The sequence below is a fragment of the Amphiura filiformis genome, chromosome 8 (assembly GCF_039555335.1).
Source record: "Amphiura filiformis chromosome 8, Afil_fr2py, whole genome shotgun sequence".
Lineage (NCBI taxonomy): Eukaryota > Metazoa > Echinodermata > Ophiuroidea > Amphilepidida > Amphiuridae > Amphiura > Amphiura filiformis.
This window is the reverse complement of record NC_092635.1, coordinates 29,610,392-29,629,573: the sequence shown is the minus strand read 5'-3', so window position 1 is coordinate 29,629,573 and position 19,182 is coordinate 29,610,392. Positions and strand designations below refer to the sequence as shown.

The 19,182-nt window shown below is 36.3% G+C and overlaps 1 protein-coding gene across 2 annotated transcripts in view; it reads right to left on the bottom strand.

Annotated features, from left to right (window-relative positions):
- The window catches only part of LOC140158926 (casein kinase I-like), a 105,777-nt gene that overhangs the window by 16,067 nt on the left and 70,528 nt on the right, over positions 1–19,182 (bottom strand). For both annotated transcript variants that reach the window (XM_072182202.1, XM_072182203.1), the window contains exons 7-9: positions 16,905–16,990; positions 10,541–10,625; positions 1,533–1,681 (exon numbers count right to left, since the gene is read on the bottom strand). In XM_072182202.1, the coding sequence (XP_072038303.1) occupies positions 1,533–1,681; positions 10,541–10,625; positions 16,905–16,990 (320 nt within the window). The remainder of the gene's footprint in view (positions 1–1,532; positions 1,682–10,540; positions 10,626–16,904; positions 16,991–19,182) is intronic.

Below are 19,182 nucleotides of genomic sequence, written 5' to 3'. Positions count from 1 at the left end.
CCAAAGGAAATAAGAGATCAAGAATAAACCAGAAAAAAACGGTTATCTTTGTCCTTGATCTTCCTATGAATTGCATTCCAGCCATAAGCTTTGGTCTTTTCCTGATGGCTGTTGGCGTGCATAAAACTGTGCTATACAAAAGGACAGAGTGAGGTGTTTTGCTGCTTCTGTTTTCCAAAGGGCTATTCAAGTTAAAATCCATACACCCTCTATGGAAGACATTACCTTAATCTTCCACACAGGGGTGTAAATTTCAATAGGAATGACCTGAATGGATGACTCCATTTGAAATCTATACCCCCTGTGTGGGAGATTAAGGTCATGTCTTCCATAGGGGGTGTATGGATTTCATCTGGAATAGCCCAATATAACCATGACACTGGTCTGTTTGGTTGAGTACTAGCATTTATGCACTAGTCAATTGGAACCCTGCCCCTGGGTACCCAGGGAGGGCCTGACAGTTGACAACATTAGTACAGGGAGTTGACACAAATTTTGTCCACGCAGGTCCAAGGATGTGCCTGGCCTGGTTTAGGGAGTTGACCAAGTCCAAAGAGCTGGGCTATGAGTGGAGACTTGAGCCAAGGCAAAAGGCTGAGGTTTACAGCAATTGACCGGCTAGTAAAGGTCGGGACTTGGCCGGGTTTTACACAAACAAATGTTGCCCCATCGGTCGGGTGACATGGACGAGAGTTAGCCGGGAAGTTTAACATTAAAGCATGGCACAAGTCCCGGCCATTTCCGGGTACCCATGGGCCGGGACATCACAAGACAGGTGCATAACTGTACCAGTGTCTAGGTCAACATTGCCAAAACACTTCAATCAGGTTTAAGTCCTTTAGTATATGAAGGTGGTCACACTCAGAATTGATAGGAGGATCAAACAAACCACCATTGCTCTTCGTAGCACTGTTTTCTCCACCCTCATCTCCACTTTTTTCTCCGCCATTTTTTTCTCCGCCGCTTTTTTCTCGGCTTTTCGTTTCTTCCTTTCCTTCTTGCGCATTTCATGTTCGTATTTGTCCTTTGCTTTCTTCTGCCTCAAAAGGTACTGCTGTCGAGCAGCTAGACGTTCCTTATTCTAAGCAAATTAAAAATCCCACTTGAAATCTCTGTAAAAAACTTTCTGCCTTTGAAATTATATGTATAATTTTATTTTGTTCTTTACAGTCCAATGAATGAAAAGCTTTATGCAACTACAGGATGTTCTGTTCTTTAATTTTATATTCTTTAATATTGTTAAGAATGTGTAATTAATCTTACTAGGCACTGCAAAATTCTGTGGTTTAAATTTCACAAACTTGCTAGGGTGTCAGGAAGGGACATTCTACTTTTCCTATAAATAATAATGGTGGCAGGCAAGTAAAAATACAGGCACATTATCCATATTCTTCTAGTGCGGTAAAACTTATTACTTTCAGAACTTGAGTTCTTACATGATAACATTAAGAAAAAGAAGGAAACTTAAGTTACATAATCACAAGCATCATTTTTTTTAATGATTTTCTGTACTTGTATGTTTTAATACTAACCAACTGCTTCCCAGTCCAATCAAATTCTGAGTCGTGCGCATAGCCCTTGCGGTCATATAAATCTTGGAAGAGCTTTCTTAGGTAATTATAGTCAGGTGTCTCAAAGAAATCTAGTCTCCTTACATACCGCAGATATGTTGCCATCTCCTCTGCAGAAGAAAAGAAAATTGAGAAAGATTGATTATTGATGTGGCCTAGAACAAATGAATATGTTTCATGTTGCTTACAACATATTAAGCTGTTAGCTTCTAGTTTTTTCAGAAGAAAATGTGATTCCCTGTAAACAAATGAAATTTGATAAATAATGAGTTACGAATTGTTCTATTCATGTATAGGTAAAACAAATCTAATTTTTTATTGGCATAATGAATTTTTTAGTGCTATCATAAAATAGATGTCTTCAATCATATAATAAGATCTTATTGAATTACAAGATAATGCTCCTCAAGCACTCAGTGAGCTACAGTCTTGTAATAGCACACCAACTGTACAATTAATTTGACCCGGTTTCCATTATTTCTGGGTAAGAGAAAAAAGGAGGGAGAAAAAAAGAAGGGAAAATGCATTCATTCATCTAGGGATAAATTTCAAAGGTCAAACCCTGCATTAAGACTATTAGAAGCTGGTAGGAAAGATTGATAAATATTAAGACAAAGGAAGATGTGGTGTTGCTTTTAATAAATTCATAACATCTCTAATCTCTTTAATAGCATGACAAAATCTTTATTTATAGTTGGGAAATCTTTAAGTCTTTCATATATATCAAAACATAATTCCCTTAATTGGCTTGTACGGGAGCTTCTATTTCTAAATTTCATGGAAATCTTTGATGCATATAAGTATCTGTTACAAAAGTCAGGCCTGTGACATCCAATTAGTCTGATGTAAACAATTCCATTTTAGTTTCTCTTTTTGCCAGGATGGTGGGGAGGGATAAACAATAACGATGGCGGAAATAGAGTCCCTATTACACCAAAGTATTCTATGCCTACAGGAAAAGATCAATTAAACACAACTAGCAGGCCACTGTAGCGGATAATCATGGCTTTGCCATGGCAACACGGCTCCACCTGCCCTCCTCCACAACTACCCAATATGTTCTAAATGAATCCTTCAACACGCTGGTTAATAGCCATGTAAATGCACATGCACGCCAACCTCGTTAATACATTCGCACACATGATAAATGACTTAATATGTCAAATGTGAGAATATGTAGTGCTTAAAATAGACGAGCCGTTACTTGCAACGACAACCGGCTCATCTTTCATAACACACATCCGCCTTGAACTAGGAATCCGTCTGCGAGTTATACTGATTTGACTGGGCTATTAACAGTGCAAATGCCATTTGTACATGACAATGTAAATCACTGTTTAGTTTACATCAGTTTTTTTTCATGAAAACAAAAGACTAGCATCTGTTCACTCTATTAGCAGCAAAATGTTCACAAAATTGAATTTATCTGCAATACAGAGCCAAATTTTACAGAACAAATGTCAAGGAAATTCAAACCGACACCTCCTGCAAAATGAACAAAATTTACTTGCATGTAGATAAGGTGATTACAGACTACAGAATAACCTCCTTATTGTACTACTTTAGCATCCATTAAGGGGTTCCATCCATGGGCAAATCAATGCGAGATGCGGGGGATGAAATTCAGCGTTTAGCATCTCGCTCAAACCTAACCGAGCGATCACATTTATCATTCATGTGGGTAATCTGCACAGATTATTATTGATTCACCCAATGTAAATGTTTAAAGCATACGCTATCCTTCAATTTTTAACCATTTTTATTGATTGTTTGTTTGTTTTTAAACGGCGTATGACAATGAAAGTAAAACGTCAAATTGAAAATTTTCCGTTTTTATAAATACAATCTAGATATATTCTGCAAGTTTCATATTTTCCCACATTTATCAATCACAGGAATGGTCGGACACATGAAGTAATGCTTCTTTTAATTAAAAGGAGCTTGACTCTGCAAAATGGTCATATCATTGGAATATCTATTGTCAATCACTCCATATTTCTAGATTGCTTGTTTCACTTTAAACTATTTCACCTCTTTTTTTAAAATACCGTACCAAATTTACTAAACCAATAAGAATGATGATAGTAAGTTTATCACATCATATGATCATCATGCATACACCCAATACCGATGTGTGATGTGGTCATGCAGAAAGATAACATGATTATATCAATGAAGAAACAGGTGTTATTCAAGAAGAAAAAAGAATTTGTAACTTAAACAAAATATTTCTCCCAACATGGACACAACCCACCAAACTGCAGTGTTAGACCTACCATGTAACCAAATTCTTAAGTGACCTTTGAACCCTAATTGCCGCCGAAGAAGTGACGCATACATTATGTTTCTACTACACACATTACATTGCCATGCTTTTATTCCCCAGTGTTTCTAACTTCCAAGTTGCTACTGTAAATAGTTTCTGTATCATAAATAGTTTCTGTAGTTTCTGTATCATCAATTCAGGTATGGAGTAACACTACCTCGTGTGCACTCGTCAATCCATTGTGTCTCTACTGGGCCTGATCACCCAATTGATCAATTCCATGACACATCACCTGGTAACCTGCACCCAAAAATAAGTACCTTCCCCTGACACCTTTAACATTTACTGCAAGCAAAGTAATGAAGGCTGAGATACATAAGAGAGTCACTTCTTGGGCAAAAAATGTGTGTGGGGGTGATCTGACTGTGGTTAATGTACAAAATGAATGATTTGTTGAAATCAACTGAACTCACTTTACACTTTCCTAACTGCAGTAATAAAAAATACCAAATGACTTAATCCTTCACTTAGCATATTTTTAAACTTGAGCTCCTCATTTCCCATCTAGCAGCACTCCTTGCTACATTTGCAGAATGCCATTTAAAGTTACAATAACATTTCGGAATGCGATCATGCTCATGGTCTTGATCATTGTGACAATTTTAATAAGTGTCTACAATTTCCTGGAATGCACATTTGCTTGTTTGTGAGTAAACTCTAGGCCATTCAGTTTCAGTCACCAGTTATTCTGGCAACAAGCCCACCCTGAAATGCACATTGGCATCAATTCCAACTTCAGATATGAAATTACAACTTTGATTCATGTGATATAAATGAAATGACAACAGGTATGTTTAGAAACAACAAATGAACAATGGTATCATGTGATGACAATAGCAGTAAAATAGAAAAGAAATCACATTGTATTGCAATGTAACAAATTGAATGAAACCAATTGATTAGAACTGTCTGACATAATAACTATACATTAAATCAAATTAATGCTGCAGTCTATGCATGTTTTAACAGCAAATATACATGTAAAATTAAGTATGTTATTATTACTCAATAAATATCTCATAGTATGTTTTTACAGTGTGCCTGTCCAACAACATGTATTTTAAAGCTAATCACAGCATGTCCTATGGGTACTGCAATTCTGTCATAACATGTTTTAAGCACTAGCACATGTGCACTATTTTATTATAAAAGAAATAACTAAAATATTGTTACCAAATATTGTTTGATTTTGGTCAAAACATGCTAAAGGTATACTATTTTGGTCTCCTAGCTTCTGTGACAATCCAATTATATGTCAGATTTACATAGCATTATATAATTGGCCTTTCAAGGTCAGTAATTCTCGCTTTAAATTCTTTCCAATTATCTTACAGTTATAACTATATGAACAATCAAGATATTAAATGCATTTGATATTTAGAGAATAAAAGATAGGATTTTGTCTTTTGCCTATCCAATATCGTGTCATAATGGATGGGCTGGCCAATATTTTGAGTAGTGGATGCCGGCGCATTTTATTCTCATTCTTATTCAGTTTTAATGTAATTTTTGCGAGAAAAACTGCCTTTTTCAGAAAAAATAAAGTTACTTTTGTGAGGACATCCCGTTGTTTTAAATGAACGAAACCATCACGAACATCTAAGCCGCCAAATCACGTTCTTAGTTCTCGCACGTGTATTACGCGAACGCATTATCGCGCCCTGACTAATATCACTATCAACTATTGTGATATAGTATACACCAGAAAACCAATCAAATTACGTGAATTCTTTACAAGACGCACCTATTGAATAAGAATCTAATATAAATGGTACCGTTTAAATAGGCATACATGTACATGTACAATACCACGAGCATGCATACCACTTTGGTATGCGAGTGACCCCCAGGGTAGATAGCTTCAATTTCAGTTCATTAGAGTTGTTGGGAGGGGAGGGGGAGAACCAACAAATATTTGTGATTTTTTGTACATGTAGGTCATAAATCCCTAATACCTTTTCCTAAATCATCTTCATCCCACCTTTTGTAAGTTCAAATCATAGAACATGAAGCACTACATGTATGAATTCAATGGTGCTTGGTGAGACCTGAACCCCAAATTACCACGACTTGCGGCATATTTAAGAACATGAAATGAACCAGTTCTTTCTGAACTCATGGGTTTGTTTTAAGTTAGTCTGGAAGACTTAAGGTTCGTTCATATTACCACCGCATTTGCGATGCGTTGCTTTGCGATGCCGATATATCGATTACTTTTGCCGCAACTCAACGCAACTCGCCGCATTTCCAAGTTAAAATGTATTTAACTTCATTGCGATATCGCAATGCAGTAGTTTGCAGTACGATGCAGTGCGACAACGCACCGCATCGCAAAGCAACGCATCGCAAATGCTGTGGTAGTATGAACGAACCTTTACAATGGCTTTCTGCCACAGCTGCACAGCTTATTAGAGGTACTTGCAACACTCAACTATGATCTGATTAATCCATCTACTGTTCATTGTGTTTTAAAGGGGAAAAAAAATCCAAAGTGCACCAAGAATTCCTGTCAACATGCACTGACTGGCAGACAGCGTCTTCCACATATCATTCATTCATATCTTATGTGATGAAGGCTTGTAACAGTCCCTGGTAAATTTATCATAAGTGTTTTAGCATTCTAATACTAAGCTTTGAACTGTCCTCTGAATCCTAATCTCTGTTATAGAAAAATATTTAATTTGTGTACATCGTGGAACATAATCTTTGCGTGGCTGTGCGTAGTAAGCTGTTGTACGCATATAACCTTGCATGTATATATGGACGCGCAGAGTAGCGTTGTTCGCTCGTGTATTAGGATGATTAGTCGCGGAGTAACAAGCGTAAAATTGAATGTTCCATGATGTACACAAATTTAATAATTTTTCTATAGTATTAATGGCAGTGAAAGTACTATTGCACCCTTTCTAACTGATTTTAAATAGATTTGAAGTTGTGTAAATCTAATTTATACACTAACCTTAACCCCACCTAAGCGCACACCCTGGGTGCCTCCATTGGGATGGGGCGGGATGGGTAAATGCACCCTCACCCAAACCACCTGTGGGGTTAAGGCTAATGATGCGCAGCAAGTCCCTCTGAAACCAGAACCCTTACACAGGGTCGGAATATCAGCCAGAATCCACAAATCAATTCTAGCAAAGGTCCTTGCGATTTATGTGAATCAAATCATTCCTACAAAATTCCTTTGCAAGGATAAAAATTGATCCATGTACTACGCAATCAATTCTAACCCCGATACATTAACTGTACCATGAGGCTAATGAACCCCCTCCTCCCATGACACCCATTATATTGCAAGACACTGGTAAACATGCTTCAATCGGTCTCCATCACTGTCAGAGAAAAAAATGAGTGCTCCAATCGGCAATTAGTGCTGTTATAATGAAAACACAACAGTATGATATCATCATGCTCTTCCCATGTGTGATGAGTGTGTGTGATCAAAAATGTTGTTAAATCAATCAAATTTCAAAACAAATCATCAAGAATGATAAAAGTAAAGGTGTGAACTTGTAAGAAGAAATTGTGACAAATTAAGGTGACACTGACCAATCAGCCCTTTTATTGAAAGTTTTTTTGTAATTTTCTTAGGGATTTTGATTAAAACTTGTAAATCAGTAAGAAATGAGGTGAAGAAGATTAAACTGTTACTCAAACATGACAAGTTTTGTCTATGTTTAAGTGGGTCGCAACCGTCGCACAATTTTCCTGACTTGACTTGACCTGTGACAACAATATGTGTTTTCGTATACACAACAAAACCGAACATACTGTTGTAATTTTTAGAAAAATGCAAAAAACATTGCAACAAAAAGAAAAAGGGTCAGTGTCACCTTAATGCTCACCTGGGTAGCCATCAGATGCCATATGATGCTGCGGTAATTTGACTAATGACCAATAATAATTATGATTAATTTAAATGGAAAGTTTAGTGGATAATATGTGTATCACACAATTTTTGTGGGAAAAATGGGTTAATTAAATATCGGCCTGAAAGTTAACGATGAACTTGGATGAACTTGTGGCATTTGAATGACACAAGAAACAGAATCACAGCATGAATCAATATATAATGTGCTAACTTTGGATGCCGCAAGATTTTACGACATTTCCTTTTTCATCTGACAGGTTTCACGTCTGGATAAGCTTGTGATTAAATGCTATGATATGTGGCAGGTGAGATAATCATGTAACAGATTCATGTGTAATAGTAAAACGTAAGTAATTGTCACAATTCTCTAGTATAATTATGACAATATAGCATTTGGTGTGGATGTGTAACGTCTTGGCTGCCAGTGGCTGGCTGATGGATTCAGCCACAATATCAATCTCTCACTCAGGCCTGGAAAAAAATGTCAATTTCTCAGGAATGTGGACAAATTTCCCTCCAACATAACAGGGTTTGAAGCTTAATTTCCCTCTAGATTACCAACTTCACCCGGAATGAGATTCCTGAATTCCCCATTTTCTTCAGGCCTGCTCTCACTGGCCAATTAGGTCATATCCAGACCCACCTCTCCCATTTTACCTTGTAAATGTACACATTAATGTGTGTGGGGTGGGAGTGTTGGAAAAGTATATCAGCGACACACACAGCAAATGCTGTAACTGTGAACACACAAGAAACATGGTAGTCTGCGCCCGCTTTACGCTTTTGGTAATGACAAATAATATAAAAACTCATTTTAAACAACATCTGCAGGTGGATGTGTAGGGGTCAGTCTGCACTCTGTGGTAAAAACTCTATGTAAAGTGTGCGGAGGCTTATGGATCAACGTCTAGGCGTTGTGCCTGTGCGTAGCGCACTATAAATCACTGCGCTTTTTTTTTAACCGGCCACAGTAAGCAATAATAAAAGTGGTTTATCGCGGTCCAGGTTTGTTAATGTTGAGGTGTGAAGGCAAGTTTTTTTTTGTTAGTTATGTAACAATTATATCTGTTTGTGTTCTGCAATCATCAAATGAAAATACAGTTATTATGTGCATTATATTAATAAAGATTTTTAAATGATGCAATGTTTAAACATGTTCTATATTTGGCAGTGTGCATGAAGTATTTCCAGATTATATAGATACGAGGAACTTACAGACATACTATAGCTAAACATCGCAAACCAATTGTGTATTTTACATATAGAATCACTCCTAATTAATTGAATAATCAATTTAAGCAGTCTGTGTTTAATATACATGTGTACTCAGTGTTTTTCTTGATGACTGCATTAATGATATAGCTCCTGGGTGTTTAATTTTGATTCTTGCATAATGCATTGTAAATGTAGGTTGCTGGAGGTGGATGGCCCTGTGTATGCTCATATCACTATTTCCTGTTAGTCTGTAGCAGCAGCATATACTCGGGTTATTGCCAAGCTTGACGGGCGGACGTACATGCCTGCTTAAACCCGTGTATTCAGACTGCAAACATGACAGAACCAAATTTGCTTGTCTCCAGTTTGTGAAAGCTTACCGCAACAACTGCAGATATTTTGTACCATTTTTATGTCTTGATTCATTAACATATATTTCCACATAAATCCCAAACTTGGCAATAAAAACTATGAAATTCTATTAAAAAACAAGGTTTTCAAAATCACCAATCTGGACTTGTCCATCACACACATGTTGATGGTTAACCATAAGATGACTATTATGATATTTTTCTGATTTACCAACACATTTCAGATGGGTAATACAATTATTTTATTTGCACCGCGGTTCAATGACCAAGTAGTTATCCCATTTTATTTATTTAAAGAAAAATCTGTTTTTTTTTGGTTTTTTTTAAGTTTCTATTTTATTTTCAATATTTAGTTGATGCACATATGGATATGAATTTGTAAAGTACATATCGGCAAACAAGGACACACACAAGAAATCTCTGTGTAGCTACAGATACACGGGAACTGTGGACATCCACGGTTCATAAACAAGTGTTTCTAGCTACAAAACAGCATAAGAATGTATTATAGTAATTGATTGCGGTTGCTGGTGTAGGGTCAGTCCGTGCTTGGATAGTAAAACGTAACCGTGTCCATGGTAAGGCGGAAAAACTCATTTGTGTGTCCGCGATTGGATAGAAAAAACTCAAATAGGGCGGACTGCTCTCATCAGTTGCCGACATTTTACACACAGGGGACAGGGGTGTGTTTGGGTGTATACAAAAATGTATGTTCATATGCTGGCGAAGGAGTGTACAAGAATACTATCTAGCTTTGTAGAAATACTAACTTTGCTAAGAGAGAAATTGTACAATAAAAGTAAACCAAACAGCTAAGTTAGGACGAAAAAGAAGAGATGAGTACATGGAATTTAGAGTGTATTGCAGCAGTACAAAAATGTACCTGCAATTTGGTCCATGGTTAAATATTAACAACTTGTGCATTTCCAAAAATGTAAAAGGTGATCAACTTTTGTCATTTTTCTTTTAATATAATGACTGATCAGTCATAAAAGTTAACATTATACACTACATGTATTATTACCCCAAATGTACTTTTTATTTACATAACTGCAGATCATGAATGGAAGTGGCATGTGCTTATGCACAAATTACACATTGTTTTGTTTCAATCTTCCTCATTTATACATCTGCATGCATGTTAACTTAGTTTTGACAAGATCAATCTGACATGTTATCTTACCTGGATAATTTTCACAAAGAACTTCTATAGGCGTCGCCCTTTTTGTATCACCTATCTTTTGATATCTTTCTTTCAAGGTATCGGCCTGAAAAGGAGAGGAAAAGGCACAAAATAACAGTTAATAAGATTGTATTTCACAGGCACATATGTGACCGTACACCACGAATGAGCCGTAAATGTCCTCAATTGTATTCTAAGTTACAGTGTAAAATGGGCATGAAGGTCATATTCATAGGTATTTCAATTTGGTGCTACGTGTATCTCATTAAATGAGGTACACGAAAGCACCAAATTGAGGTACCTATGAATACGACCTTCATGCCCATTTTACACTGTAACTCAGAATACAATTGAGGACATTTACGGCTCATTCGTGGTGTACGGTCACATATAATACAAAATGACATAATTTGTGACAAAAACTTATTTTTTTGGATTTGTGCAAAGAAAGTTAATATTTTAATAACACATGACAAGCCATATAATAAATTGTGTCACAAAACTTACTTCCACAACTGAATTTAGGATGAACTGGCAATGTAAAATACAATACAATGCAAAGTTCACTGGTTAGGCTATTCCAGTTGAAATACAGGTAAACTCCATTTGAAATTCACACTCCCTGTGTGGAAGATTAGGGCCATGTATTCCATAGGGGGTGTATGAATTTCAACTGGCCACCAATTCCACTAAGTGAGAGGGATGTTATACATTGTGTAAGGTAATATTTGATATTACCTTATAGATATCATGTGGAACGGGTGAAAAAACCTGGCATATCAACCGAATATATACTAATAAATAGTTAACCAATTTGTATCATCTAACACTATTTTGTTTATTTTCTGTATTGCTGTGTGGAATATTAGGGCCATGTATGATGTATTCCATAGGGGGTCTATGAATTTCAACTGGCCACCAATTCCACTAAGTGAGAGGGATATTATAAGGTAATATTTGATATTACCTTATAGATATCATGTGGAACGGGTGAAAAAACCTGGCATATCAACCGAATATATACTAATAAATAGTTAATCAATTTGTATCATCTAACACTATTTTGTTCATTTTCTGTATTGTATTTGCCAAGATGCCATTTCCTTTCACTTTTTTCTTGTTATCACAAGATGCATCAGTAGCAGTCTATCTGGATAAATCTCACTTCACACAAACACCTGTAGTCATGTCTAGCCACTTGATTTTTCACATTAAGATGACAAAGCTAACTACTCATAACCTCTATCCTTACTCATATAGGCGATATAGCAGCGGTTCCCAAACTTTTTTATGAGCGATTATTTCCTGACTTCTTGATCCACAAACTAATCAATTATAGTGGTATATAACCACAGATATCCAAGCCAGGCGAGCCCAAAGTTTGAGTCGTCCAGCTTACTAAATAACTTGCACATAATTGACAATGTTGACTTATAAAATAAGATACAGTTTGACCTGAAATGTTCAAAAGGTATTTACTGCTAAATTGGTCTACACGCAAGAAACTTTTCAATTCGCTACATTATACAGCTTTAAAAAATGCTATTTATAGCCGGAGTTGTAAAATTTTGATACGTTTATAATACTAGCTTCAAGATTTTCCTATGAACCCAGAAAGGTCACAGCCCACAGTTTGTCAACCGCTGCCCTATAGCTATAGCCATACTCATAACCCTTAGTGATGGCTTCAATACCCAACTGCAGGTTTACCCCAAACAACAAAAACCATGCACAATCACTGATTCTAGTGTCAGCGGTCTGGTTTTGAAACAATCTCTTCAGAAAAGAACGTAAGACATGCTGCTGTAAATCTGTTATACTTAATAATTTGCTCTTGTTACTCTGAAGCCTTCAAATTTCTACAACTCGCATTAGCATAAAATAATAAGCCTCAAATGCACCACCTGACATCAAAGACTTCCAGTATGACACCCACGTTCTAAAAGTACAATGTGTTACATCACTTATATAATTTCGCAGAATTTTCAACCAGAAATCTGCATTGCAGGTTGCATGTTACTGGAACTACTTTGTGTCCCAAGAGAGAGAAATTGAGTGTGCCCTACACATCAACCTTGCTAGTACATGTAGGTATTCATAGACACCCTATACCCACTCCTCAAATTTTAATTCTCAAGGGCACCACAGTGCAACATCTTAAATTTCACCAAAAACAGTGCCTGCATAGAAATCTTAATCTTCCTAAAATTCTTGCATTATTTGTAACATTTTTGTCTAGGTTTTCTCCACAGATTGTTATTACTGTATGATGGAATCGGGTTTGCAGACTTTAAGATAACAAATATTTTACTATGTTTCAGCATGGAAGATATTGTGTTTTTCTTGTAAAATATCTACAGCACTGTTTTATTTTCTTTCATCAAAACTCATGTTTCCAATTGTCTAAAATCTAGGTTTAGGTATTTCTATGTGATAAGAGACATAATGGCACACCCGTGACTTGCTATCGCTTATCTGCTGCTCCGCACTTACATGTAAGGAGTCAGTGGTTCAAAACCAGGGGAGGAGAAAACCATTTTTGTCCTGAGACATCTTCTTTCTTCCTTCCTTCTTTCCTTTCCCTTTCATCAAAAAGCATTTAGGCTGGTAAGATTTATATGCACCAAGTCAGTAAATTTTCTTAATCATGAGTTCAATTTTGTGCTAGTTTACCACACCTTTTGCCACCTATGCTAATCATAAACTAAACCCTTCCCCTTTGTCCCCGCCAAACACAAAACGTTTAACAGAAAATGTTTAAAATGTCAGGTTATATAAAGGGTAGAAAATAAAAAACATTTGAAAACATGATGCAAAACATTCTTAACATGATGTTTACAACATATTTTGAACAAATGTTTGCCAAGTAATATTTTGCAATAATATACGGACAACATTTTAAAAGGTGGTAATGTTCTTCATATAAAATGTTTTCATGACCTTATATAACTTGACATTTAAACATTATTAGAACATTTTGACCAAAATCAAAACACGCTTATAATACTTCTATAATGTTTTGAAAACATTTTTATGTTTGCTGGGTCTCTTCCCGCCCTATATTTTTTAACCCACAATCTAAAGTGCAACAGGTAAGCTTATTTTGATATTATGCCAAAAATCTGATCCATGTCCATCAGACAAAGTGGTCTGACGATGTAACAGAGCCACCTGTATCAGTAGACATTACACCATCCGATACAAGTGTTACAATGGCTGTCATCTAGGCCACAGTAACAGCAGATGAAAGTTAGGCGGATATCAATTTGATGCAATGCACACCTGGATAAACACAATAATCCCAGCGAGCTGTCCTGGGGAAATCGTATCAATGCTTTTATTTTATTTTTGTGTGTAATTCTTTTTCTATTCTCATTTGTTAGCCTGCTTTTATGATTGCACATATATTTCCTTATCATCTCATTCGTGTTCAGCCAAGTAATGTTACAAATATTATAAATCTATCTATCAATTATGAATTTAATTTTTTTTAAATAAAAATCAAATCAATTTTTCGCAAGATTTTACGACCTATGGATTCAACAACATATTTGTCCACCACATTTTTTAGTAATTTTTAGTATGAATTTAAACCAAAAAACAATGGAAAAAACCCACTTCCAAAGTTTATCCAATAAAATTGTTTTTGATGTTTAGGTAAGCAACTCTGGGAGAAGTCGTCCAATTTTCAATACACATGTGACCCACAACTATGCAAGAAAATTTGAATGTGCCACATAAAAAAATCAACAAGAATAAACGAACGCAAAGTTAGCCAGGACACCAAAAACACTTACATGCATCATCTTGTTTGTTAAATCCCATACAGTATACGATTACTTTCAATCACTTTCTTTAGGTCCGTCACTATAGCAACCACAATTCCAAGTCACTGACCATCATTCACTTAACAAATACACTTACAATTCTTTAAAAGCAAAATGACAAAACTTTCATTTTTTTTATAATAAAAAAATTCCTGTATCCATACGAGGACGCCTAAGTAATCAGGGAGCCAAGATTGCTGATATACTTATCCGATAGGATTAAGTTTCACTCTTGACAACTACTTCAGCAAGCTAGCACACTATACTAAGCATTGGGCTATTCCATTTAAAATCCACACTACCCCTGTGGAAGATTTAGCTAAAGTCTTCCATAAAGGGAGTATGAGTTTTGAATAGAATAGATAATTGGGTAACTTCCATTTGAAATACTCACTCCAGTTGTGGAAGATATAGTAAAGCCATAATACAGGGGGAGTATGAGTTTCAAAATGATTAACCCTGGCCAATTATATTTGAAAAACATACTCCCCCGTGGAAGATATTTCCAAAATCTTCCACAGGGTGAGTGTGGATTTCAACTGGAATAGCCCATTATTAAAAACAAGCAGGGTTGTATAAGGAAGCTGTCTTGCGTACCTTCTAAATAACTTCAAGAGTTTTGATAAAAGCAGAAAATCAAACCTTCTGCCAGGTCTACATCATTTTGACAAAGCTGCGGTAAAGCACTTCAGCATTTTTCACCTTGGCGAGGCAGTGACGTCAATACGTGTATCACTGTTCACAGCTTCAAATCAGGGGCATTCGCTGGCATAGATGTACGTGCAAAACAGCTCACCGCATTGACATCACTGCCTCAACAAGACAAATAATAGTACCTTTTAAGGGGGTATATTTCAAGACAAAACTAAAGAGATGAACCTTCAGTTAAAAGAGGGACAATACTGCCCTTTCCCATATCAAAACAAAAGGCAAGTCATTTTTCCAATTTGTTTTTTGTATATGAAGTTGAGCAGAGGAATCACTATCCTTATGCCAGTCCTAAACAATCTTTATTCTGAGAGCTCAAATCACTTATGATTAAAGCTTTTTAAAGATATGCACAGTGTCTGTGCAAACACCCACACATCATCTCGAGTGGAACTGTGAAGGTTTGCAGTTTCATATTATTGAATACCTCATTCAAATAACAAATTGAGCTAAGGCTGTGCCTGTTACATGTACACAGTTACTGCATACTAGGTCATTTTGAACTTAAGTAGTTGGATAGGGCGTTTCACAGACATTCTGATACAAATTACTGCAAGGACGGCATCAATTTTGCATTCGTACAAATCAAACTGATGTGTTCCCACTATTTGCTTGTTCACATCCAGACACGATGTAAATGCACCACTAGCCCACTAGTCACCATCACAAATTTTAATAGCACTATTTGGCTGATGCTGCATGCAAGTGTGTAAATATGAAAGCAGGGGCCTGCTTGATTCAGGTCAACAAGTATTGACTTTTGATTGGCTAATCAAGTAAAGTCATTCATATCATGTCCCCCATCCTTTTTTACAAATTTAGGGAATAAACAAAAATCCTGATGAAGCCCTATGAACGAATCTATATTGTGTCTCGTCTCAAGTTCGGATTTCGCAGTAGTAGATTTGCATCAGTGCAGTTAAGCGGTTGCATCACCCGCATATGGACAAATCGCCCTTCAACATGTATGTAAACGCCTCGTGCGATTTGAATCTACCACTGCGGAATCCAACATGGCGTTTCTTTCAATTTGAGATGAGACAGACTAGAGTTTTATTTGGGAGGGAAGAGATAAGTCTACTCCGCTTTATTACAAGATGTATCAAAATGATTGGTACCCATCAATTTTCATTGATAATGGATGAGCCTGAAACATCAAAATTCAACATAAGATCTAAATAATGTGTAGATTAATTGTAAAACAAGTCATAAACTATACATTCTGGACATTTCAAGAGTATCCAATGTTGTATTTGGAAGAGGATTGCTTTTCAATAAACATCAAAATTAATGGGTACCAATCATTTTGATAAACCCTGTATAGAGCCATATTCATGCTATTTTATGTTCCCAGATGGACATTTCTCATGGCATACAGTATAGCCAAACAGCATTTTACACTAAAATTGGTAGATGATTTGTGTGGACTTAGCGGAATCAAACTGGTAGCGGAAGAAATTCAAAATGTCAATTACGCTTCTTTTATACTCTCGAAAATACTGTGACCCACTTCCAATTTTGTTGCATGGGGAGTGAGGGGGGTCTAACAAAACTAGTTATCTTTATAGGACTTCATCAACCAATTGCTTTATTCCCTTATTCAGGTATTAAACATCAGAAAGTGTGAACGGTTTGTGATGGACGTTAAATAATGTTGAACAAAAATTAACATTTCGTCGTTGGGCAGGAAAAACCTATGTGATTGTGGCCCCTGAACATGTTTAAAACAAAACTGCCAAAAGGTTACATAGGAGGTTTTGCTTTAAACATGTTCAGGGGCCAATGACACATAGGAGGTTTTTCCTGCCCTGGTTCCTCTTCACACCTACCTTGAGCCCCTGCCATGGTAAACTACCCCTGAGAAAGTACATGAACATATGTCCCATTGCCTCCAAATCGTCTCTCCTACTTTGTTCTGTAAAAACAAAAAGAAACAATGACAGAAATGTTGTTAAACTGGTTTTTTATTTTAAATAGTTTTGCTTGAACCATTTACAAGCATGCATTCTTTGTTTATTCTTAGTGTAATTCATTGAATATATAACAAATCCTTTATCTTGTTATTACATTTGAGAAAACCCTTTGAGTGGAAGCTAACACAATTAATAAACGCTACAATTGAAATCCCAATATTACGGGGGAACTTAACCAAACACAACATGTGTACGCATGGCCTAAACAAGCAATGTTCCATCAAATACTGAACCCAGGAGACGATAAGAAAAGGACATCCAGATAGAGGGCATGCCTCGCAGGGAATGACACTAGTGGAGCTGTGTAAGTGATTGTAGCCTTAATGAAGCATCACTGTTCTTATTCACTCCAGTTGTACACATATCTGCTGATGTGTAATAACAAAGTTACAAGTTACATTTGGCATTTACATTTTTGATAAATTTGGTAGCAATTTAAATCTGCACAATTTTAAGACGTACAAACACTCCTACATATTATAGCTTTCTATGTTTCTTGAAATGTCACCATCATCCACCAGAGTCCATTATACATCAAGTTGAAGTGTCTGTGTATAATGCAATACTATTTTTAGTTCTGCTATCATTATTTACAATATTTCCTATGCATCCTTTCTACCAGATTTGCAATATATAAAAGCATTGTAATAGTACACAATATGATTCAAGCCTTTCAAATCCAACACATCTTGGTAACGCTACTTCCAATAATTCAATGCACCATTCAACCAATACCGATGATGCCTTTGCATATTATCTTGCAAACTCCTCTTCAACAAATCAAGACCATTATAAGTCTCTTGACCATCCTAAGTCTCTTGACCAAAGAATTTGAAAGGCAAATAATATAGCCCTGTGCATTTCATTATAATCAAACAATCATCCAAACCAAGCATTCCAACTAGTATTGCTAGTATTTCTGGATTTGCTGGGAGAATGCAATATAAAGATCACAATTATTTTCCCCTTCGTAATGAGTGACATGCAAATATTGCAGAATCCAACTTTCTCCCTGTTGATTTCAATATTTTTAGCACAAAAACCACCACACCATAAATCGCAAGATTTGCTACTTGTAAATAAATAAAATATGATGAAAATGATATTACAACTATAATTCAGGGTTCGCAGGTTTTTGCCGCAGGTGGAAAAAAACGTGGTTTTAACTGCTTGGTAAAAACAGTTTTTGTCAGTTTTTGCCGGCAAAAATGACAGAAACTAAAAAAATGATTTGTAGTTCAGTTTTTTCATCTCAAAACAAATGATTAAGTTACAAAAATAATTTCCTGAGTGTAACAAGGCCAGATTTTGTAATTATAAGTAACATTAAGTAAAATTAAAGGCACTAGCGGGATACCCGCGCTTCGCGCGGGTCCCCGCTAGATGAGTAAATGGGAGCGTTCACTATAACAGGAAGAGTTACTGAACAGGTAGAATCATTGAAAAGGTACATTTTATTTATATAAATCTGTCTCTTCTTACATTTTCTTTTTTTAGTTTCTTCTGCTTAGCTTGTCATGCTTGTGATTTTCCGTGTCCATGTTATTTATTTATTTAACCCCGTTCCCACCTGTTCACATTATTTTAGCTTCTTTTTTTTTCTTATATTTCCTGATTAGTTTCTTTCCTTCTTTTTTTTGTTTTGTTCCCGTTTCACTTTAACCCGTTGGCCTAATTACTCGTACCTTTTTTGTCCTCATTTTAATTTTATGTTTCTTTATAGTACCGCTTCATGTTGTTTATATATCTTTTCCCCGTATTTATTACGTCCTCTCTTAGCGTGTCTGCGGACGTGCATTAAGCGTTATCATAATCCTGTGACCCGTCCATGTAGGCCTACCTTTTTGTCATTTATTTTTCTTTCTTTCCGTATTATCATGTCCACAGGTCTCTGGCTCGCAAGTCGCGTGGCTCTGCGCCGTTTACGCGCGCATTGGCGTAGTGCGCATTACGCACGCCGTGCCGACGCACTGCCGGCCAGCTGCAGTGACGTAAGCTGGCAGCCGATTTTCATAACAAAAACCCTGTTTTTACCCCTATTTTCACTGTTTTTGCATCCAATTCTTGACCGTTTTCAACCACATTTTCGCATTACCGTCTCGGTATATGCCTCGATGTCCCGTATGAATTTGGC